The sequence below is a fragment of the Molothrus aeneus genome, chromosome 18 (genome assembly GCF_037042795.1).
Source record: "Molothrus aeneus isolate 106 chromosome 18, BPBGC_Maene_1.0, whole genome shotgun sequence".
NCBI lineage: Eukaryota > Metazoa > Chordata > Aves > Passeriformes > Icteridae > Molothrus > Molothrus aeneus.
Window position 1 is genome coordinate 81,499 of NC_089663.1, and position 22,659 is coordinate 104,157.

Below are 22,659 nucleotides of genomic sequence, written 5' to 3' on the forward strand. Positions count from 1 at the left end.
ACGGTGCCAGAACAGGCCTGGGCACCGGGATACAGGACCCGTAGGTCCGGCGGGGCGGCGCCGGGCCGGGCTGGCGGCGGCGGGGCGAGGCGGGGCGGTGGGAAGCGGTGGCCCTGCGGCGCTACTGGGAGCACGAACGGGAGCGGAGCAGAGTCGGGAAAGGGGGGGAGCGGGGCGGGGCGGGGCGGGAGCGCAGTGGAACCCAGCGCAGGGCCGCGCCGCCCCGGCCGCGCTTTGTTGTCTCGGCCGACACCGGGTCCCGGCCGCAGCAGCCCGGGCCCAACGGGCAGGATGTCTCTCGAGAGTCTCCTCGGGATGGACGAGGGAGCGCTGCGGAAGCTGGTAAGTCCCCAGACTGCTCTGGGTCTCTGGGTACGGTGCGCGCCCGCGGCGGTTCCGGTGGTAGATCGTGCCTGGAGTTTCCTTGAACACCCCCGGGCCGGGGGCCGCTGTCTCAGGCGCGGGCAGAATGAGACCGGGCGGGCCTCGGGTCTGTTGCTCGGCCGGGGGACTCTTGGAGCCATCTCTGGGAGCGGTTGTTGCGCTGGAGATCCAGCGCTGGTCCCAGGCGGCAGCACCTGGAGGGACCCGCACTGGCCTGGGTCGGGCTCTGGGCCGGGGTGAGCTCCAGCACGAGCTCTGGTGATTCCGAAGACTCTGGCCCCGCTGCTCTGGCCGCTTTTGGCCCTTTGCTCGCAACCGCGCCTGGCCGTACCGCCTGTCCCGGCTCCATCTTCTCGGCCGGCGGATCCCGGGGAATCGTTCCCCGATGCTGGCACAGTCCCCTGCTCCCCGCTGTCTCCTTGCGGGCTCCCGCGCTGCCGGGGAGCTGGCGCTGTGCCAGGCGCACTTCCCGGGCTCTGCCTGAATGGCTTTGCATCCCATCCCCTCCTGCCCGGCGGCTCCTGGGGCACCCACCGGCCGGAGCGCTGCCCCAGGAGCGAGAGCTGCAGTCGTGCGCTGCCGCGGCCGGTGGGCTCTGGAGGACGAGGGCCTCCGTATCCCGAAAAGGGACTCAGGATACTCAGCCGGGTCTGGTGTCCCGGGAAGCCCCTACTAGTGCCCGGCTTTGGGCAACCCCGGGGACCTCCGGCCCGGGGCTAGGGCTATGCTGGCTGCCCCGGGGGTTGAGCCGGGGTGGCCCGGGCCAGTGATGGGGAATAGTCACAGCAGGAAGCTGAGTCAGCCGGGAAGGCAGCTCTGCTGGAACAGGAAAGAGTCGGGATGCCGGCGGGAAGTGAGGGCTGTGCAGTGGGTCCGCACGAGGGCTGCCCCCGGCTGAGCCTTCTGTCCTGCAGCCCTCAGCCAGCTCGGAGTGACGACACGCAGACCTGCCCGTGGTTCGATGTGAGGACCCCACTTGCTTCTCGTGGGGTGATGTCGGGGCCAATGGACCGTCTATCCAGAGGCATGGGGATGGATGGTCAGGGTGTCTTCCCATCTTGCCAGTGCTCCAGCTCTGCCACATCCCAGCCAAGGTCTCTGATCTGAGATGGAGCCTCAGGAGCAGTGGGTTCCTGGTGTCTGGCCAGCCCAGGGAGGTGGATCTCATCCTGCAGCAAGCACTGCTTCTATGGATGCTTTTTCTTCGACATGCTGAGGCTTCGCCTTCCCAGAGCAATGTGCTTGTGACCCACATTTCCCTGTGCTGTGTGGCACAAGCTGGGGAGAGCCTCAACTGAGCTGGCATGAGGCAGGGAAGGAATTATTTTTCTTCTGGTTAGGTTTTTGGCTCCACTCAGCTGGAAGAGGATTAGTCCATATAAGGGAAAACTGCCTCTCCCACAGCTTCCTCCCGTCTTCTCTGCTCTCCCCAGCTCTCCACTCTGCCTTGCTTCTCCTCATTTGTCTCAAGTGACGCCTAGGCAGCAGCATCTAATGTCCCCAGGGAAACTGAAAGAAGAAGGCTGGGGGACTTGAGGAGGTCCCTGCAGCCCCCTCACTCCTGTGCTGGCTGGGCTGGGAGCTGCCAGGAAGCCCCTGCCCTGCAACTCCTGCCATAGGCATCTGCATGATTCCCTCCCCAGCTGCCCACTGGTATCCCAGTCCCAGGGAGGCCGGTTGTGATGAACCAATGGTGCAGCATAAAGGTGACCAAGGTCTTGGAGAAGCTGGAGGAGGGAGCTGTGGGAGATGGGGTGGGTGCTACTGCAGGGTGGACCTTAGGTGGATGTCCAGAAGCAAGAGATTGTTTGAGTGCTTACAGCTGTACTGAGCTCCAGGCTGAGGTCTGCCAGCTTTGGGCTGGGGAATGCTTCCCTCTCCCAGCCTCTCCAAGTCTTAGTCTGGTTGACTAAGGAGGATATAAATACCTTTGGAGACAGAGGCAGGGCAGGCTTGAGCTAGGAAAGTTGCTGCCATGAGATCCCCTTCTTCTTATACCCAGTAGCCTTTGGCAAATCTTCAATGGCTCTGAGAAGCACTGCATCCCTGCCATATCCCTGTCATCCAGTGTCCTTCCTCCTTTCCTCTGCCCGGGGGGGCAGCCATGCTCCCCATGGCTCTTTCTAAAGGTGCCAGTGAAGCTTCAGGCTGTAGGCGGTGCTCAGTGTTCCAGGCTCATCAGATGTCCCAAAGCAGTTTCCCTGTGGCCAGGCTCCAGCCTCCAAATTGCTGTGTGCTGCAGCACTCCAAAGAGCCATGGGGGATGCCAGGGTAATTGCAGCCCTCCTGGGGGAGCTGCCCACTGCACCAGGGCTCTGAGCACTGCTGTGCTGGGCACCAGTGGGGAAGCAGCCTACGGGTGCTGTGCCAGTGCCCTTTCACAAAGGCACTCTGTGTGCCAAGGAGGGTGTTTGCTTGGAACCATTAATTTGCTGGCAGCTGGGCAGGGCCCATGAGGCCCCTGGCATGTGCCGATCCCTGAGTCTTCCTGTGCTGGCAGGGTTGGGCCCCTTGGTCCTTCGCAGCTGTTGTGGTTTCCGTCATGCTTTCTCTTGCTACTGGCTACGGTGCTTCCAAAGCTGCTCATTTGCCTCATTCTAGCTCCCTGCTGACGTGGGCTTGGAATAAGGCATTTTCTCCTGCCCTGCCATTTCTCCTGTGGGGAGAAGCCTTCCAGGACCTGAGTGCATGTCAGGTCCCAGCTGGAGCCTCCTGGATAGGGCAGACCCCAGAGCTGGCAGGTGGGTGCCACTCAGCACACACTGGTGCCAGCATGTTTTCTGCACCAGTGTCTGCAGGGGTGGTGTTGCATTGTGTCCTCCTTTCCTGGCACTCATGACTTTTGCAGCTGCTGTGTACACGCCCCTTCTCCTCTCTCCCCCAACCAGCTAGCCTGACCCAGCTGCTTGGGCCAAGCCACTCACTGCCAGCAGCTTATTCAGGGAACAGCCAAGGCCTTGGCCACCCAATATGCAGCTGAGGACTGTTTTCCTGTTCTCAAAGCCTTTGGATGGCTGCAGGGAGAGCTTGTCCTTACCACAAAGCTCTGCCTTCATCCCCTCATTTTGAGCTGAACCAAATTCCACCACTTCCCAGCCCATCTATGCTGCCCTGTTTGCAGGGAGCCAGGCTTCCTAGCTGGCCGCCATTGCTGCTGGACCATGCCTTTTTCCTGGTCGTAGTTGTCCCCACTGTAGTGGCATCCTTGGGATGCCAGCAGCCATCTAGGGCAGATGGGAAATGAGAGGCCCATGAGGATGGAGGTGCTGGTTTTCTCTCCAACACTCTCCACTGCTCTGGCAGTGCCGTGGCTCCTGCTCTTCCCAGCTGCTTCCCTGGCCTTGTGGTGGCAGAGGTGCCTGCTCTGGATAAAAGCCCAGAGTGGGCTGCAGGCCTCAGGTCTAGCCAGGTTGTTGGAAGGAATGGTGCTGCCTGCTGGCATGGTGGGGGCTGCTGGGGTGGGAAGGAAAGAGCACCCTGGCTCCAGGCAGCTCCCCCAAAGGTTATGTGTGTTTTTAGAGTTGGTTTGCCCTAGGGCTTGGTAGTCCTGGCCACCAGTATCTTCCCAGTTGGGGAAGGATAATGCTCCCTATTGGGCTTTGTGGCTGGCAAAGGTTAGAGTACAACAGTTTTGGCTGCTGCTGGGATGGCACACGGCATCTCTGTGCCTGATCTGTGCTTGCTGGCTTCACTAAGATGGGAATACCCTCCCATATCACCAAACTCCAAGCAGAGAGGGCAAAGGGAGATAGCTTCTCTGGAGAGAGAGCTTCTCTGCAGAGAAGTCTGCATACAGGTAGTGGTGTGGTGCCTGCAGTGTGGCTCAGTTCAGGTCCAGTCAAGGGACTAACCCTGGATCCCTGCTGCAGCGGAACCCGGAGAGCCTGCATGGGTGGCCTGTCAGTGGCCCATGGGATAGGAAGGGAAGGGACTGATGCACTTGTCCTATGGCATAGCCATGGCTTCTCCCAGCACAATGGAGCTTGATGCTGACAGCAGCTGGTGTTGGTCATTTGGTTTATTTTAATGAGCTCCATGGGAAATCACCTCCCGGGTTCCTGATGTTAGGGCGGTGTTGATGTCCTACAGCAGGACAGTGTAAGGATAGTGGGCCATGCCTGCCCTGACTGGCCTCTCACTGCATATCTGGCTGCCTTCTGCCCCTTGAACATCAGGAGGTGTGTTCATAGCGCTCTGGAAAAACTGGTAGTGGGGCTGACCTGATCTGGAAGAGGGGGAGCAGCTCTGCATGCCCTTGCCAGGTGCTGGCCTTTGGTGGGCTGAAGAGCACCTGGAGTGCCTGTGAGATGTTCATGAGGGGCATTTGTGGGTGAGTTGTGGCTATGCTTCCCACACTGGGAATAAAGGGTTGGACTTGGATTTAGAACAGATCCCACTCATGGATTTGGTTCCAAGAGCCACCTGCTATGTGCTAGCAATGAATGAGGATGGGAAGGGCTGCAGGGTGGACAAGCTGACTCCTTGGTGGGATGCTGGGGTCCTTTCAACCAGCACCTCCTGGGGAACAGGGGATGAGAAGGGAATGGGCTGTCCTGTCCCTTTGCTGCTGGAGGGACTGGCATGGGTAGGAGGACTCATTCCAGAGCTGGTGCTACTGGGAGGGGCAGAGCTGCAGGGCACCAACCCTTGCAGGCAGTAGGACCACTGGTGGGTGTTCATTTCCCATGCTTGTCTCTTTGACCTTTACATGCCCAGAGGTCTGGGTGCCACCGTGACAGCCCCTCTTCACTATGGCTGGTTCCAGCATCCTGTCCTGGGGGGGGCCGTGCCCACTTCCTGAAGGGCCTGGCAGTGCCGGGCAGCGTGCACTGGGCACGTGGGTGCCACACACAGACAGTGCCTTTGTCCAGAGCGTGGGCAACTCATGGCAGTGTGGGAGAGGGCAGCACCAGGGCTGAGATGGGGACTCAGCAGCCAGAGCCAGTGCTGAGCCCTGCCCTGTGCACCCAGCTGGAGGCCACACTGGACCTGGCTGAGCGGCGCCGCATCCGCTCGGCTATCCGGGAGCTGCAGCGGCAGGAGTTGGAGCGAGACGAGGAGACGTTGGCATCCAAGCGCTTCCGCCCAGAACGCAGCAGCCACCGACAGGACAACAAGGAGAATTGGCCACAGTGAGTCCTGTCGTGAGCTGGGGTCATTCCCTGCCTCTGCCCTGGGAGATGGGGGCTGCGGTACCTGGCCCCGCTATGGCTGGGACAGATTTGAGTGAACATGAGGGTGGGAGCAGCATGGCACAGAGCAGCTTGGTGCATGGTGGGGCCTGTTGCCTGGATCTGCCAGCTGCCCACAAGGGGACTTTGCCCGCAAGCACTTGTGACAGCTCCCAGATGGCCACTCCTCTCACCCTGCTCAGGTCCCAGCGCCTGGAAGAGGAGCAGCAGGCAGCCCTGGCTGCCTTGTCTGAGCAGCTCGAGGCCATCACCAGCGTGGAGGAACTGACAAAACTGGTGAGCGACCATGTGCTGGGCCAGATTGTTTGCTGGGACGGAACTTGTGCTGGGGCTGACCATGGGTCACCCTGTGCCGGGGCTTTCCTGGGTCCTTCCCTCTTGCAGTTGCGAGCAGCGGGTGAGTATGAGGAGCGCAAGCTGATCCGAGCTGCCATCCGTAAGCTGCGGGCTGAGGAGATTGAAGGTGAGGCACCATTCCCATGTTCTTGGGGGGGAAGCCCTGGAAGGTGTGAGAGGTGGGCAGCTCCTTCCTGAACACCATCTTTGCTCCCACCCAGCTGCAACCCTGGCTGGGAATGTGCAGAGCAGCCAAAGGGATGGCACCAAGCCCCCCACTGTGCCTGGGGAAAGGAAAATTTTCCAGAGGGACAATGCTGAAACACCAGTCTTTACCGGGAGTGAAAAAAGCTGTGGTGAGGACAGCACCAAGCCTCCAGGCACAGACAAAAGTGGGAAGAGCAGCCAACAGGACGATGCAGAGCCACCACTGGCTGGGCCAGAGGAGAGTGGGTATGGGGAGGCTGTGAAGCAGGCCCCTGCCCAGCAGCCCAAAGGCTCAGTGGTGAGTGTGTAGAGCACTGCAGGGGGTGGGACTGTTCAAGATTTCACCTTTTATGGGGATTCCTGTGGCAGCCTGTCTGGAGCACAGAGCCCTGGGCAAGCTGTGGTTGCCTGCACAAAGGGATTGAGACAGGTGGGGCTGGGGTCTTTGGGGACAGGGAAAACACAGCTGGGCTGGTGCCAGCATGGCCCCAGCAGTGGTGAGCTGGGGCTGGGTCTTCAGGCCAGGGTGCCCCTTGGGCTTCTCCCAAGGATGCTACCTGGTGGGGATCTGGGAGCCCCTGGTGCGCGTGGTGCACCCATCTCTGCTCCAATTCTTGGGGATGGGGCTCTTTGGAGGCAACTGCTATTCATCTCTCCTGCAGCAGTTTTCCTGTATGGGTAGAAACCTCAATTCCCTGTCCCCCTTCTCATGATGGCTATTCCTCCTAGCCTTCGAGGGGCCAGAGCTCATTCTGGACTGAAGCTGCTGGGAGCTTTCTGGATGGGGGAGGGATAAACTGGTGGGCAGAGCTGCAAGGAATGAGCACAAACTGGGGTTTTCAGTGCAGCAGGGATGACACTGCAGAGACTCTGTGGTGGTAGGAGATCTCTGCATCCAACCCTGTGGGGTTGCCCTGCAAGGGTGGGAAGAGGAGAAGCAATGGGTGTACCTGCAGCCGGGTAAGAAGGTGTGGGTTCTCCCATCTGCCTCTGTCCAGCCCTGCTTCTTCCTCTGCCTGCCCCAGGGCTGTAGCAGGAGACTGCCAAAGGCATGTAGCCTTGTGCCACCTTTCAGCACTGTCTGCCTCCTCATCTGGATGTGCTGCCATGCTGCCCCCAAGCCCTGGCTGGGCTGGGAGATCACTGAGCAGCTGAAAGGGCTGTTCCACTTGATCTGGCTGATTTCTATGTGGCCATTTCCATTCCTGGGTTTGGGGCCTGGCTCTCCTGTGCCCTCTCAGGGTACAGGCCCCTCTTCATCTCCCCCTGCCCTAGAGTCATGGTGCTGCTAGAGGCACTGGCACAGCCAGGACTGGCACCTTGTTTCCTAGCTTACACCAGGACACCCCAACCCTGCTCTGACTTATGTCAGAGACAGATCTGTCACCTGCATGTGGTCCTATGTTTGGAATATTTCATCATTTGCCAAGCAGAGCTGCAGGTGCTATTGACAGGGACACGGTATTGTAAAACTGGATGTTCTCTGCATCACAGAGCCCTGGAGTGCCTGGGCTAGAGGCATGGGGCAGGTTTGGGGTCCGCCTTCATTAGACACTGTCTCTCTCCCTGCCCACAGGATGCAGCAGGGTGTGGGGACACTTGTCCCCCTGTGAGCCTCTTGTTGTGACCCCTGTGCAGGGACTGGCTTGTCAATTCCCAGCAGCCTGCAGGCAGCCACCTGGATAGCATGGGAAGAGTCCACAACCTATGCATCCCTGGCTGGAATGGGCCATGGTGGCCCAGTGGGAGACTGGAGCGGGGCTGGTTCTACTCCCCCCAGGCCCGCAAGCAAGAGGATGTGGTGGAGCAGGAGCATGTCCCAGCCGGGATGCAGGAGCTGTGCAGCCAGCAAGCAGGAGACCCCCAGAAACCTGGTGCTCAGGGTGAGTTCCCACAAATGTCCATGGCAAAATCCTGTCTGGGTTGCATGCCTGGGGCCAGTTGCAGGACGATGGAGGGCATACTATCTCACAGTGGTGGGCAGGGCAGCCGGGTGCCTGGAGGGGCTGCAGGATGCATTGCAGGCAGCTGCAGGCTACCTGAGCAGAGACTCTTCTCACCCGCAGCTGTGGTTTCGGGGAACCTCATGCTCCTGGAGCTGCAGCCAGCCCCAGAGCCCAGTCCAGAGCCTGAGGATGATGGTGAGGACCTGCAGCAGGGTCAGCCCCAGGCAGCCTGGAAGGAAGGGAACCTGGGCAGCCCTGCCAGCTCCCCAGAGCCCAGTGTGTCACAAAGCCCCAGAGGGGAGCAATTCATCCCGGGCCAGCCCAGTGCTGGCAGCCAGGTACAAAACTGGTGGCAGCTGCCACTGCCCTCCTTGCCCAGGGCTGGCAGTCTGTGGGTGAAGCCAACTTGATGGGTGGACTGCATGTTACCCCCAGCTGAGTGCTCTGCCCCTCTACTCCCACAGCTTCATGTTGGGATACACTGCCAGGTGCTGGGGCCAGGTGGGAGACGTGAGAGGCCATCAGTGGGTAAGTGTAGCCTTGAGGGGGGTGACATGAGAGCTGTCCCCTTGCCAGCTGGGCAGTGCCACCCCAAGGCCCCCCTGCTCCCCTGTCCTGCAGCATGTACATCGCAGGCAGCCCTAAGGACATGACTCCAGCCCACGTGTGCTGGGCCAGGAATGTGAGTGCAGGACACGGCCAGGCCAAAGGCCACCCCTAGCTGGGGGCCGATTGCTGCCTAGCCAAGTGGTGGCAATGCCCACCCCAGCCAGGGAACTGGGTGTAAGGCAGGCTGTTAACTGGGGCTCCCACTCTGGCCGGGTTACTGCAGGGCCATGAAAGGGAATCGGTGCCAGTAGCAAACCCTGGCCTTTTGCATTCTTTGTCCCAATAAGGCTGGGAGCTGTGCACGGCTGGCTTCTGACCACCCCCACCTTGGGCCCAGCACCCTGCAGGGCCTCCCCACAGCCCTGAGGGATTCCAGTGGCCAGCGGTTGCCCTCTTCCTACTGCTGGGAAAACCATCCCCATGGCTATGCCAAGAGGAAATGTGGAAAAAACCAAAAAGCAGCTCTCTGCTTCCAGGGTCAGGGGTGCTGCCCTGACAGGCAGAGGTTGCTGTCCTTCTGAGGAGCCCCTGGAGGCTGCTGGCTCCTGGGAAGGAAGAAGCCCTGGGAAGATGCTAGGGGTGATAGGCTGAAGCATGGCACAGCCCTGGGGTAGAGGCAAGTGTGCAGGATCTGACCCCCCCCTTGCCTCACAGGGGGCTCAAACCTGGATTCTGAGGAGAAGCTGAGCCCCCTCCCTCCATGGGCATCAATGACTCCAGCCCAAGGGCAGAGAGCTCTGCCTGCACCCTTGAAGGCTGAGCCACCTGGCCCCTTCAAGGTCTCTCCAGAGGCGATGATATGCCAGGGCCTGGTGAGGACAGGGGTGATCCCAACCTTTCAACACAGATCCCAGGGACCCCCCACTGCACTGCTCGGCACACAGCCTACCCTCTGCAGTGTGGTTTTGCATTGCAGGACAGAGCCCATGCCTGGGGTGCAAGGCAGCCCACAAGTGCTGATGGATTTTGGCACTAAGCTCTGGGGAGTGTGGAGTGATGGGGAGGGAGATTGCAGGGTGCTGTGCTGTGGTGGGGCGATGCCAGTAGCACCTGTGCTGTGTTCACCCTCTGCCTCCTTTGTCATTCCTTCCCTGGCCTGTCTCTTCCAAGCATCAGTGCCCACCCAGGAGGTCATGGGGACCCCGCCTCGCCCAAATACTCACCGGTGGGAGCTGGTGCCCTCCTCCCTGGCTGGCCCCACGGGTAAGATCCTAGTGATGGCTGCCTCCATTCTCTGCTTCCCAGTGGTGGGATGTCCCTGCTGGAGCCTGGGCAGGTGTGGAGCTCCGCAGTGCCAGGATGCCGCAGGATGCTGCTGGCTGCCTACCTGCCCCTTTTGCTTCCTGCTCAGAATCCCTCCCTCCCTCCCTCCCTCCTATCCATGTGCAGTGGGGGGAGGCAGCAGAGGCTTTGAGGGGCTGCAGCCACCCTGGGAAATGCTGGCTTATGATGGGATCTCTGGGGCACAGCAGTACCTCCCGTGAGCACGTGAGGGATTGCATGCACGGTCAGGCACTCCGGGGGCATTGTGCGTCGTGTGGGCAACCTAGGGGGGGCTGCATGCGCAGTGTGATATCCCGGGGCGGGGCCAGCATGCATCGCAGGGGGCACCCCAGGATGGGGGGCAGCGTGTATCGCAGGGGGCACCGCGGGGCGCTGCATGCACGGTGCGAGGCCAGGCCGGCGGGGACACGCGTAGGCGGCCGCAGTCCGGTGACCCCGCGCCCATCCCCGCAGCGCCGCTCCCCGCGGGACCCCCGCCTTCCCCCGCCGCCGGCTCGGTGCGGGAGCGCGCGCAGCGGTTCGGGCCGGCGGGGGCGGGCGGCGCGGGGGGGCGGGCCGGGGCCGGGGCCGCCCAATGGCAGCGGGGGCCCCGCACGGCCCCGCCGGCGCCCGCTCAAAACGCGCGGGGCAGCGGCGGCGCAGAGCAGCGCCCGGCCCCGCGCCCTGCCGGCTCCCGCCTCGACGCCATGAAGACCTTCTTCACCATCGAGATCAAGGATGGGCGCGTGCAGCCCCTGGCGCCCCGCATCACGGCCACTCCCGGCAGCCAGCGGGCAGGTGGGCACTGATGGGGTACGGGGTGTGCAGGACAGGTCCAGTGGGCAGATGGCATCTGTCGTAAGGCTTGACACTGTAGGGGTGATGGGCATGGGTGTCATGCAGGGAGGTGGGACTGAAAAAGGTGTGGATCTCTCGGGAAGGTGGGCACCGCACGGGAATGGACATCTACTGGGCTGTAAGCACTACGGGATTGTGCTCCTAATACGACAGTGTACACAGCTGGGCAGTGGAGCAGGTGGATGCCAGTGGGCCGTCGGGCACTGACATTTGATGGGCACAAATGGGCAGGTGGAGGCAGGCAGGCTGAGCCAGGCCAGGTGGGTGCTGATCGGTGGCAGGGTGGCAGCAGGGGCATTTGAGTGCTGCCAGAAGAACAAAGCATGCCTGGTAGCCCTCATCCTTTGGCATGCACTCTCATTGTGCTTGGAGCATCTCAGTTCGAGGAGACCATCTTGCCCTGCAGCCTGTCCCTAGCCCTACCGTCTTACTGTGTTTATGTTTGGGGTCATTCTCCAATCCCTGCCCTGCCCCTGCAGCCCTGCCCCATCCTCTCCTCACTGACCTGCTGGTTCAGGGGAGCCCACGCCATCCCGCTCTGTCCCATCCCACAGCTGCACCGTGTCTGTTACAGCCCTGCCCCAATCCTGCTTGCCCGCAGATGTGGCCATCCCTCTCACTGGGGGGTCTTGGCTCCAGCTGAAACACTGCAGAAAGCGCCCTTCTTTGGGGTGGATGATAAGCCAGGGCAGCGAGGGGTCTCAATTGCCCCATCTCTTGCTCACGCCCAAAGCCCTTTCCCTATGCCAGAGCTCAGTGCTCACTGCTAGGGCAGGATGTGTGAGGCAGGCAGATAGCCCAGCCAGAGCCACTCCCCAGCTGTGGGGCTGAGCCTGTGGGCTGGTTCAGACCCCACATGCCTCTTGCTCCCCTTGCAGAGGTGACTCTGGATCTGCGGAATGCCCCCATCCGTATCACCACCATCCCCAGCAGCGTCAGCAGCATCTGCAACATCAGCAGTGTCAGCAGCAATGTCACCAAGGTGAGTGCCCAGGGGGTCTGTGGGGCTGTGCTGCACCTGGCCATTACCTGGCAGCTCCAGGGCTTGGAGACCAGGACCAAGGAGTTAGTGTAGGCAGCATGCCGCAGAGGCTCTGTCTGGTTTTGATAGGGTTTTTTTCATCAAGAGACCCTGGACTTTGTGTGTGGTTGCACTGCCCTGAATGAGCCCCCTGCACTCTGGACTGTGCCACCATGTACTCAGACACTTGGGGAGGTGCGCAGAGGGGGACGAGGAATCTTTTGTGGGTCTCACTTTGTTTTAAACACCTTTAAGGGTGGCAGCAGCTCAGGGAAAAACCCATTGCCAACCACCCCTCTGTTTTTCCTCGTGGGGATGGACCTTGGCCATGTGTCTGGGGAGCCTGCCTTGGAGGGGAGCTACTCCTCAAAGGTCTCTAAAGCACCCTGGAGCTGTGGGTTAGGGTCTTTCATGTTTCTGCTATGCCATCCTGAGTGGAGAGTGCCCAAAGCCCCAGCCTGCCGAGGAGGGATTCTTGGGTGCAGCTGGAGGAAAAAAAAACTGAAAAAACAACCCCTCTGCAGTGTCTTTGCAGAGAGGGCAGGCTGTGAGGCTGTGGCCATCCTGGGGCTGGGTGCACACAGGAGACAGCCCTTCAAGTGCTTTAATCTGCTCCTGCCCATCTAGGGTAATGCAAGGCGTCCGTGTGCCGCCTTGGCAGGAGCCAGGATGTCAAACGTGGCTCTGTTTCACTCATGGCCCTGCGCACGCCTGGCTGCCTCTGCAGGAACGGCCCTGTGGGTGGCCTGTGTCACTGCCAGTGGCTGTGGTACCACTGGCTTCACCCCATCCTCAGCCCAGCCCTTGCCAACATGAGGCAGGCAGTGCCTAGAGGTGCTGCCCACACCTGCCAGCAGGTCCTGCCTCTGGGCAGCTGGCTGCGGTGCGGTGACTTCCCTGTGCTAATGCGTTTGGGCATGCTTGGCCCAAGCACTTGTCAGAACTCATTAAGGTATTAATGGGTCTGTCAAGTGAGGTGGGGGACCTGAGACCCATTGGCTGCCTGGCAGGAGATGCAGCCTCCAGGTATGCTCCTGGTGGGCAGTGAGGAGAAGGAGCATGAGGCAGTGGTGCTGGCAGCCCTGCCATGTAGGGCTTGGTTGGAGGACAAGCAGGCTGTAGAGACCTGGGGGCAGTAGCCACAGTGGCATGTCTTCTTGTTTGTGGGGTGCTGCCTGTACCTGTGCAGGGACCTGCTCCCCCTGGGGCAGGCACTGGGGAGCACAGGGGTATGAAGACCTAAAATCTGTGCTGTGACCAAGGCCCTTGCACCAATGCCAGCCTGGGGCTGGAGATGTTGTGCTGTGGACAATGCTGGCCCAGAGTGGGAAGGCTCTTGGACAGAAGAACACAGCAGTGGTTGGCTTTTTCATTCACCCAGCACTGCTGTGGTCAGGGCTAGTCCCCACCAGCCCCATGGCTGGTATCTGGCCCTGGAAGCCTCCAGGGGTGGGGGGGCCTCTTGCAGGGATCCCCTTGCTGAGCCACCTGGTCCCACAGCCGGATGTGCTGCCAAGTGTGGCGCCTGGCTCAGCACCCCTGCACGGGACCCCCGGCTGCTGGGACCAGAATAGCCCACAGGCAGGGAGCGGGCCAGCCTCCAGCCGGGGGGGTGCCTGGGCCCCTATAAAGGGCAGCAGGACAGCTGAACGGGGCTCGCTGCAGCGCCTGCACCGCCATCATGCCAGGGCTCAGCTTGGAGGGGCTGGCGCAGGCTGGGATGGCAGAGCTGGCAGAGCTACGGCAGGAGCTGGTGGCATTCCGGGGGGCAGCAGAGGGGCAGCTGGAGTGGGCTCTGCAGCGAGTGCAGGCGCTGGCACAGGCACTTCAGACATTGGAACAGGAGCACCTGGAGTTACGGGCAGAGCTGGGGCACCTGGGACGCCGCCTCAATCTGCTGGCACCAGGGCTGCAGGTGCCCCGCAGGGAGGACATCAGCACCCTCTTTCTGGAAGCACAGGACCCTTGCGCTCACTTTGAGGGCACTGAGGAGCCCAGTGTCCCTGTGGCCCATCCACCTACTTTCTCCAGTACACGCCAGCAATCAACCCTGCATCTCTCCCGAAGCAACAGCAGCGTGAGTGTGGGCAGCCCTGCCCCATGACAGGGGGAAGGGAGGGGGTCACCAGCCCCCAGGGCTCCTGGGGGTATCTGTAGCCCTGGCACAAGGTGTGACTGTGGCAGTGGTGCACGGGGACACGGTTCCATGGGGATCTGCCACTCCTTGGGCTCACTGTGGTGGGGCTGTGCACCCACCTGTTTCGCATTCCCAGTGTGCCAGGTGGGAGGCCCCAGGCAGCAGTCTTGCCTCCACCACAGCATCAGGCACAGGTGGTGGCATGGGTGCATGTGGCCAGTGTTAACTCCGGCTGATGGCTTTGCCATGGATCGGTTTACCAGGTCACAGGATGCAGGATGGGACCAGGTGTGTGCATGGCTGCTCTGGCCCCACTCTGTCATCTCTGGTGCCCTGTGCCCTATTCTGGGCCTGGCCCACTGCCTGCTATGCATTGCTGGGGGGTTGTGCTGAAAGGGACTTGGCTGTGCTCAGGCAGGGGCCGAACTGGCCTAGATCCTGGCAGGGATGCAGAGGAAGGCTCTTGACCTGCTGCACAAGCTCTTCTCTACACTAAGTCCCTTAATTCCATGAAAATCCCTGTGCTGCTAATGGTGTGCACAGGCCTTGCCAACACCTTGCCCACTGCTGGGTAACAGCCACTGCCCAGCCCAGAGCTGTGGGCAACTCCTGCTTGCTGGGGAACCCAGCCACCTCCTACCGGGGAGCAGACAGGATTTGGAGATATTACGGCAGCCAGAATGGAAGGAAGAGAGGGACTGCTGGGTCTTCCTGGGGCATGGGGTGCTGCAGATTGCCATGTTCCCCTGCCTGCCTTGGGTGCTGCAGATGCTTGTGGCACCCACCAGCTGAGAGCACTTAGGCCCAATGTGGCACATCCTCTCTAGGGTTCTCACTGCCTGTATGTAGCACTGGGCAGGTGTCAGGGTGATGAGGGCCTGGACCCTGAGAAGAGGTGGGGGTGTGGCCAAGCTGGCAGGAGGCTCTGCTGCATGGTGATGTTCTTGCAGATGGAGCCAGAGGTGGTGGAGCAGCAGCAGGCACCAAGGCGAGAACCAGAGCTGCCCAACGGCATGGAGAAGGTGCAAGTGAGGGAAGTGGAGAGAAGGAGCAAGCTGAATGTCGAGGAGCTGAGCAAGATTGAGGATGAGGATATTCTGGATAAGATGGTACTTCTTCCTCTGGTTTGGGCTCCTGCAAGAAGGTAAAGGGACCTCAAGCTGATGGCAGAAGACTAATGATGATTTCCCCCTCCTGCAGTTGGATCGGACAACAGACTTTGAGGAACGACGGCTGATTCGAAATGCCATGCGGGAGCTGCGCCAGCGCAAGCGAGGTACTAGGGGATGGTGATCCCTGCTGGGGTCAGAATGGTGGTGGTGGCAAATATAGGGCACTGAAGTGTGGCTGTCCAGCTGCGGGGAAGCAGTAGGAACCAGTGTGTGCTGGTTCCTCTGTTGCCCCCTTGGCTTTGTGACACCAAGGACATCATCCTTCCCACAAACCAGTTGTGGGCCAGCAGCAGCTGCAGGACTCCTGGTGTGGCAGAAACAATGAGCACCACCCCACTTCCCTGCTGATGCCATCTCCCACTCATGTTTGCAGACCAGCGGGAGAAGGAGCGGGACCAGCGGCTGCAGGAGGCTAGGAGCCAATCTGTGACAGGAAGGGCTGGCCATGCCACAGAGACCACCACCACACAGAGCACTCAGTCAGCCGATGGCTCGGCATGCAGCACTGTCACCAAGACTGAGCGTCTTATCCAGTCTAGTATGGACTGGGCCAGGAGGGGGGTGTGCCAGCCCTTTGGGGGCCTTGCAGAATCCTTCCCAGTGCTCTGCCACCACAGCTCCTTTACCGTTCACTGCCTGTCCTGAGTCTGGCTAGACTGTCCTGGGAGCAGGACAGTGTTTCAGAGCTGAGTCTCTGGCTTGCCCAGAGCCTGCCTGGGGATAATTAGGGTTTTGCTCTGGTGACTTTGCTCTGAATCCCCAACCATGTCAGGATGGCAGGGCCTTATCTGCACCTTTGGCCTGTGTCTTGTCTCTTATATCCCTGCTCTCCCAGTCCCTGGATGGCTCAAGCTGAGTGGCTGCAGGGGCTGAGGGATGCCCCAGCGCCCTGCTGCTTTGCGCTTGCCTCTTTGTTCTCTGCCTGGGGGGCACGTGCCCTCTGTCCTCCCTCTGCCTGCTATGCCCATGGCTCTACCACCTGGGACTTTTCCCTGTTGCAGTGAGTGGGTGTGAATGCTTGGCAGCAGCATGTGTCTGTGGCTGCCGCTCTTCCCAGCCCAGCAGTTCCTGTTGCTTTGTCCCTGCAGGTGATGGCAGCAAGACCTCCCGTACTACAACCATGGAGTCAAGTTATGTGAAGAGATCGGACAGTAAGAGTTTTTCCTGCCCTTTCTCCATAGCATCCTCAGGGTATAACCCTGGGGCATCACTGCTGCTGAGCCATCAGTGCCCTGGTGCAGGCAGAGTCCTGCCTTCCCGGCACAGCTGCCCTCAGCTTCTGCCCAGGGCCTCTTTCCTTCCTTTCTCTCTGCAGATGGCAACAGCACTTTCGTTCAAACTAAATCATCCTACAGCTCCTCATCCAAAAAGACAGGCAGGTGAGCAGAGGTGCCTGTGGGTACAGCCCCACATGGTCCCTGTCACTTATCTGTTTGCACAAATCCTCTGCCCAGCTTGCAGTGTCCTTACACAAATGTGACTCCAAAGCCTCCTCGTCCTTGAGGTACATCCACTGTGTTCAGAGGTTCTCATGGGTCCTTCCTTGGGCACAGAGATATGTCTGCCAGCTGAGGACCTTAAGCCACCTCTCTTCTATCCCAAGGACATGGAGGTCTCCAGAGTTCCAGGGCTGGCCATGGGCTGAGACCACTGCTTGCCCTCCTCTGGGCTGCCCAGAGCCCCTTTAGCATTGCCTGTCTCTCTCCCAGCATTTTTGACCGTGAAGATGAGAGTGCTTCTCGGCAGAGCAGCCTGGCCGCGCTGGAGCGGCGTCAGGCGGAGAAGAAGAAGGAACTGATGAAGGCTCAGAGCCTGCCCAAGACATCGGCCTCTCAGGCACGCAAGGCCATGATGGAGAAGCTGCAGAAGGAGGGTGGGAGGTGAGGCTGGGCCTGGGGCAGGCTGGCCAGGGCAGTAACTGCTGCACAAATAACAACACCCTGCACCTATGGATAATACTCCATGTCTCCTGTCACAGTTCAAACCCTGCAGCAACACAGACCACTGTGCAGCGCTCCTCCAGCTTTGGTGTGCCTAATGCCAACAGTATCAAGCAGATGTTGCTGGACTGGTGCAGAGCCAAGACCCGGGGCTATGAGGTGGGTGCCACCTCCTCTTCCTGTCCCAGGGCCAGTCACTCTGTCCCTTGGTAACTTTGTTGCTTTCTCAGCACGTGGACATCCAGAACTTCTCATCCAGCTGGAGTGATGGCATGGCCTTCTGTGCCTTGGTCCACAATTTCTTCCCTGATGCATTTGACTACAGTAAGCTGACGCCCCAGAACCGCCGCCAAAACTTCGAGGTGGCCTTCTCTTCTGCAGAGTACGTACCTCTCTTGCCATCATATGGACTTGGGATAGCTTGGAGCAGCTTGGGGTGGCTCTCCTGCTCGCTGCTGGGGCGAGTGGGGACACATGGAGTTGATGGTGCTGGAGGTGGGTGCCTGTAGGTGTCACTCCCCCCATGCAATGCAACAAGGTTAGGTGCTGTGGGGGCAAACAGCAGCTGGTATGGGCAGAGTCACAGGAGGCCAGTGCAGCCCAGTCTGGTGTGGCAAGGGTGGGTATAGGGGTCTGGTTTCCTGAATGTGGGGCAGAGCACCCAAAGGCAGAGCAACAGCCCCATGAGCCCACCTGGCTTCCAGCAGTACTTTCCATCTTGGGGGCCCAGGTGTGGGACTGCAACCTGTGGGGGAGCAGGGTTGGCCTATGCCAGGTTCCTCCTTTCACAGTTGTAGGGGCTCAAACACCATTGCACCTTCTCCAGTCTCTTCCTTTCCCTTTTTGCTTCTGTTTTCCGGGGTGCTGAGAGATGGGAGTGCACCTAGCTGGAGGGCTGGCAGCCAGCCCCTCTCTCCTTCCTTCTGTCTCTCTCCCACCCACCCACTCTTCTCCTCCAGCACCCTGCCAGGGGGCAGGGCTGGGGGTGGGGGGTCCCATCCTGCTGATGTCCAAGGTGGCAGGGTGAGATGGGGATTCCCACAAGCTCCCAGGGTGCCGTGGTGCTGTTTGGTGGAGCGAGAAGGGGGCTGTGGGCCTGGCTCTTGGCGCTCCTGTTAATGGATTTTTTGCCTTAATTGGGAAACTGGTGCGCGGACTTGAGAGAGCCATCGATCTCTCCGGCCTGGAAGCCAGGTGGCCTCTCGTCCTTCCTCCTCCTCCAGCTCTTGTGAGCATCCTTTCCTGAGCTTCCTGCACCAGGGCTGTGCCGCGCGGTTCCAAGTGGAGCTGGGCAGGAGGGCTGGGCTTTCCCCCCACCATCCTCCCAGCGGTTCTATATAGGAGCTGTATAGAGCGCCGCTCCATTCTGGAACCCGCACCCCGAGCACCTGGCGCGCCAGAACACCTCACTCCTACTCCTCCTCCTCTTCTGTCTGTCTTTCCCTCTGGACTTCACGCCTCTCCACACCACTCACCTGCCCCTTTCCCCCTTGCTTGTGCCCCCCCAATATCACTGAATGGCCTTGGCATGGGGTGCCTGGAGCCCTCCTGCCCCTGCATCGTGCATCCCCAGAGCATGCCAGAGCGGAGCAGCTGCCAGTGGGATGGGAACTGCACTGATCTGTGTCTCTTGTTTTCTCTTCCTCCCCTCCCTGACTGGGCTGCGGTCACTGGCTTGCCCCTCTCTCTCCCCGCACCCAGGAAGCACGCGGACTGTCCACAGTTGCTGGACGTGGAGGACATGGTCCGGATGCGCGAGCCAGATTGGAAGTGTGTGTACACATACATTCAGGAATTCTATCGCTGCCTGGTCCAGAAGGGGCTGGTAAAAACCAAAAAGTCGTAGCCCATTGTCAGCCCCCCCCAGGACTGATGGTGAGAACCTTCCCCTCCAAGTACCTGCCCATGTGCCCACCACCACCAGGGCTTGGCAGGGAACTGACTGCCTCGGCTGTGGATGAGGCTGGGGGATGCTGATGGGTGAGGGGCAAGTCCTGGCAGTGCCAGACAGGGCCTAGCAGGAAATTGGCAGGGACAGCTGGCTGGGCTTCAGCCTTCTGGAATAGCACCTTGTGGAGGTTTGGGCAGGGGGTACTGTTTCACCCTGGAGTGCTGTTTGCTCTCCAGCTGTGGGGAGGGCAGTAGTTAGAACAGAGCTGTGCCCCCATGGCTGAGCCTGACCCAGGGGTCAGCTGCTGGGGATGCCACCCAAGGTGTTCTGAATGGTGCTGTCTGAGTGTGGGTGGCCCCTCAGGATGCTGCAGCATCACTGCTTCCACTTGCTGCCTCATTCCCCTGCCTCAGGGTGCATGCCCAGCTCCAAGAGGCTGCCTGCTCATATATGGGCAGAAGCGGGAGCCTGGAAAGTGTGACTCAAGGCTCAGGTCCTGCAGTGTTTGTGCCTGTCTCAGGGCATCCTGGCTGGCGCTAGAGCTCTGGCTCCCCTGGCTCTGCACAGTGCTGGCACACCAGGGCCCAAACAATGGCTTTATAAGGGCAGAGTCACTCTCTGTGCACTGCCATTGCTCCACCACTACCCTAAGCCAGGCTGTCAGTGGCAAGGGCTTTCCCAAGGCCCCAAGCATTATCCCTCCCACCTTCACAGTGGCCAAATCATGAGGTGGGACTGGTGCCAGCCAGGCTGTGGGCTTGGAGCCTACTGAGCAGGCAGCAGAGACCTAATGCAATGGCTGGGGCCATGGGACTCAGGGTGGGGGGCTCTCCTGGACCCTGGTGCTCCCCAGGGGCTGGCACTGGCTGGGGTCGCTCCTTGGGATGGGACTCTTCTAGGGGGCCAACGTGTGCAGTGGGGCTACTGCAGGAGGGGAGAGGGGAGGTTCAGGGCATGGGGGTTGAGGGTGTTGTGGTGGGTGGCAAGCTTAGGGTTCAGACCCTCCTTGTGTACCCTGTCTTTGGGGGCAGATCCCTGCCTTGGGACATCCTTGTGCACCCAGAGCCTTGGGGCCAGAAACTTGAATGGCCCAGGCCAAAGCAGCTGAACTGGCCATGGCAGCAGCAGGTGCTGCCAGTTTGTGTCAGCACCGCCCCCAGTGCCAATGCAGCCCTTGCTCCAGCAGCAGCAGCAGCCTGAAGGGGAAACAGTGCCTGGTAGGGGTGTGGGGCCTGGGCAAGGCCAGGAGGGTTGGCAGAAGTGGTGGGGTTGCTTTTGTGCCCCCCACCCCTTCTCTCCCTGTAGGAAGGAGAGGACAAGAGGTTGCCAGATCCGCTCCATGCCTTTCCTGGTTGTCATCATGACTCCTAATTGTGTTGTCAGTCCCTTCAAGGACCCAGGGAGCCCCAACTGGGGCAGAGACATAGCCCAGGGAACTGGATGGGTGGCAAGGCAGAGTAGGCCACCCCACGAAAAGGGCAGTGGCAGAGCCCCAAGGCTACTATGGGGATGGGGACACAACCACAACTGATCTTCCAGGGTCCCACAAGACTGGTAGCTCCTGGAGCCAGGTCCTGCATGGACCCCTGCACTGTGGTGGGGCAGAGAGAGGAGAAGATAGGCCAGGGCTGAGTGAGCTGAGGCAGGGCAGTAGGGTGTGCTGGGCTTGGTGCAGGTAGCCCCTGGGTTCCAGTCCAGGGCAGGGGAGGGAGCCAGACTGGCCGGGCTTAGGAGAAGGCAAAACATCAGGGCCAGGATTTGAGGCAGGAGTAAGGGGCAGCACATAACCAAGACCCACCCCCTGCTTTCCCTGAATCACTTGGTAGGGTTTGAGGCAAGGGCACAGCAGACACCTGCAGCCAGGCTGGACTCTCTCTAGGGGACATCAGCATCAGCTGGAGGAGCAAGAGGAGGAGGGTGGGCACGGCTTTAGCAGGGAATGATTGCCAGCACCAAGATGTGGGATGGAGAGCATCTGGGGAGCCAGGGGTGCAGACAATTGGGAAACCCCTGCCCTGGGGCAGGCACCTCCCAGGGCAGATAGCACATGCTTTTCCCAGTGTCAGGAGCAGGACTGTGGTACCAGGGTGGGGTGGAGGGGTGTGAAAGGAGCTCAGCAGGTCTGAGGGCAGCAGTGCCCACACCAGCAGGCCCTGGGCAGTGTGGGGTGCCCATCCCAGCCCCTACACGTGGCAGCCTGTTTGAGGCCATGCTGAAGGCTTCATCTCTGCAGGACGCTGGTGGACTGCGTGCCGCTGGTGGAGGTTGAAGACATGATGATCATGGGGAAGAAGCCTGACGCCAAGTGCGTCTTCACCTACGTGCAGTCCCTCTATAACCACCTGCGTCGCCACGAGTTGCGCATGCGGCAGAAGGAGTGCTAGAGCCTGCCCTTTCCACCCCCACTGCTGCCCTCACCCCAGAGCTGCCTGCGGGCAAGGGAGCTGCTTGCCTGGGAGGGTCTGGGGGGCCACGGGTCTGGCACTGGGGACAGGAGAACTCTTCCACCAGGGCATCCCCACACCTCTGCCTTGGCAGAGCTGCTTCTGCCTCGGCCAGCTGTGGGCTGACCCTGTGAGCAGAGCCAGGTGGGCACTGCTGGGGATGCTCCCACATTGGCTTGCACCCCATACTCCAGCCTTTTAAGTTATTTGTTCTCCAAGAATTATTTGCCCTGCAGGTACCATCCCTATGTCCCTGGGGTAGCGCGGGCACAGCTGTGCCCTCAGACTCGGGCCACCTCATGGGTCTGTGGCTGAGCAGGGCTGTGCATTTCAGCCAGGGTCGTGGTATATCCTGCAGGCAGCACCTGTCAGCGGTTCCCTTGGTCCCCTGCAACGAAGCCTCTCTGCCCACTGCAGGCCTTGCTTGGTGTCACCTCCCTGGGGACAGCTCCACAACCGTGCCAACTCCCTGCTTCCCACCTCCACGTGCACCTGAGGCACTTCCACATTAGGGGCACCTGTGGGCTGGGGAGGGGGTAGTAGCAAGGGGTCCCAGGGGAGTGCAAGGTGAACGGTGCAAGCTGGGACAACCGTCCCCACTCTCCTCTCCAGCTCAGGCCACCCATGTGCTCAGCGCTGCTCGCCCTTCTGTCACATCTCTACACCTGCGCTGACACGTGTACCAACACCAGCCAGATAATAAAGGTTTATCTAGGGCAATGCCTCTGGTTCAGGTCCTTCTGCCAGTGGCATATTGCACACCACAGTGCTTGGGGAACGCTGGCAGTCCAGCTGCTGCAGGCCTCTCTACCTGCAACTCAATTGCTTACCCAGCCCAGACGGACACTGGGGCATGTAGTGCTCCTCACCTCATTGATGATGTCCATAGCTGAGCCACCCCCAGACCAGGGTTCACTGCCCCCTATTGCCCCAGGCTTGGCACAGGGAAAAACTCCCACATGGCCAGCAAGACTATGGTCAAGTGCAGCTGTGCCCCACTGCCTTCCCTAGCTGAGGGCCAGATGTCTCCAACTGGGCCAGTGCAGCCATGGGGCTTTGGTTCAACACTGCAGGACTCACTCATGGGCTCATGCCCATCCTCCTGCACCCTGTGAGAACAGTTCATCCCATGCCATGGTGCCCACCACCCTCACCCCTCTATCAGGCTGGGGAGGGGTGGCACAGGAGCAGCACAGTTGGTCTGTAGGTTGGTATATGGCTCACCAGAAGTGATTATGACTGTGCCATCTTCTATCTCT

The 22,659-nt window shown here is 60.5% G+C and overlaps 1 protein-coding gene across 5 annotated transcripts; it reads left to right on the plus strand.

The window, feature by feature from the left end:
* Positions 1 to 201: 201 nt before the first annotated feature.
* Positions 202 to 21,303, plus strand: SMTN (smoothelin). 5 transcript variants are annotated; one of them, XM_066562537.1, is made up of 22 exons: positions 202 to 342; positions 5,356 to 5,516; positions 5,759 to 5,852; positions 5,961 to 6,039; positions 6,134 to 6,417; positions 7,900 to 8,002; positions 8,186 to 8,403; positions 8,530 to 8,593; positions 9,785 to 9,877; positions 10,412 to 10,735; positions 11,674 to 11,777; positions 13,777 to 13,893; positions 14,904 to 15,062; positions 15,154 to 15,229; positions 15,499 to 15,663; positions 16,214 to 16,276; positions 16,441 to 16,504; positions 16,835 to 17,005; positions 17,104 to 17,224; positions 17,296 to 17,447; positions 18,767 to 18,940; positions 21,190 to 21,303. In XM_066562537.1, the coding sequence occupies exons 1-21, from the start codon at positions 292 to 294 to the stop codon at positions 18,909 to 18,911; spliced, it is 2,808 nt and encodes a 935-aa protein (XP_066418634.1). In that variant the 5' UTR covers positions 202 to 291; the 3' UTR covers positions 18,912 to 18,940; positions 21,190 to 21,303. The 5 variants fall into 5 exon arrangements, with proteins under 5 accessions (XP_066418634.1, XP_066418638.1, XP_066418637.1 ...); XM_066562541.1 differs by lacking the exon at positions 15,499 to 15,663; XM_066562540.1 differs by lacking the exon at positions 13,777 to 13,893.
* Positions 21,304 to 22,659: the final 1,356 nt, after the last annotated feature.

Excerpts from the sequence above, each read along its gene's own strand:
- SMTN (XM_066562537.1), top strand. The coding sequence starts at position 292 with ATGTCTCTCGAGAGTCTCCTCGGGATGGACGAGGGAGCGCTGCGGAAG. Across the intron at positions 15,063-15,153 it reads AGGATATTCTGGATAAGATG|TTGGATCGGACAACAGACTT; the intron begins GTACTTCTTCCT and ends CCCCTCCTGCAG. Across the intron at positions 17,225-17,295 it reads CCAAGACCCGGGGCTATGAG|CACGTGGACATCCAGAACTT; the intron begins GTGGGTGCCACC and ends TTGCTTTCTCAG.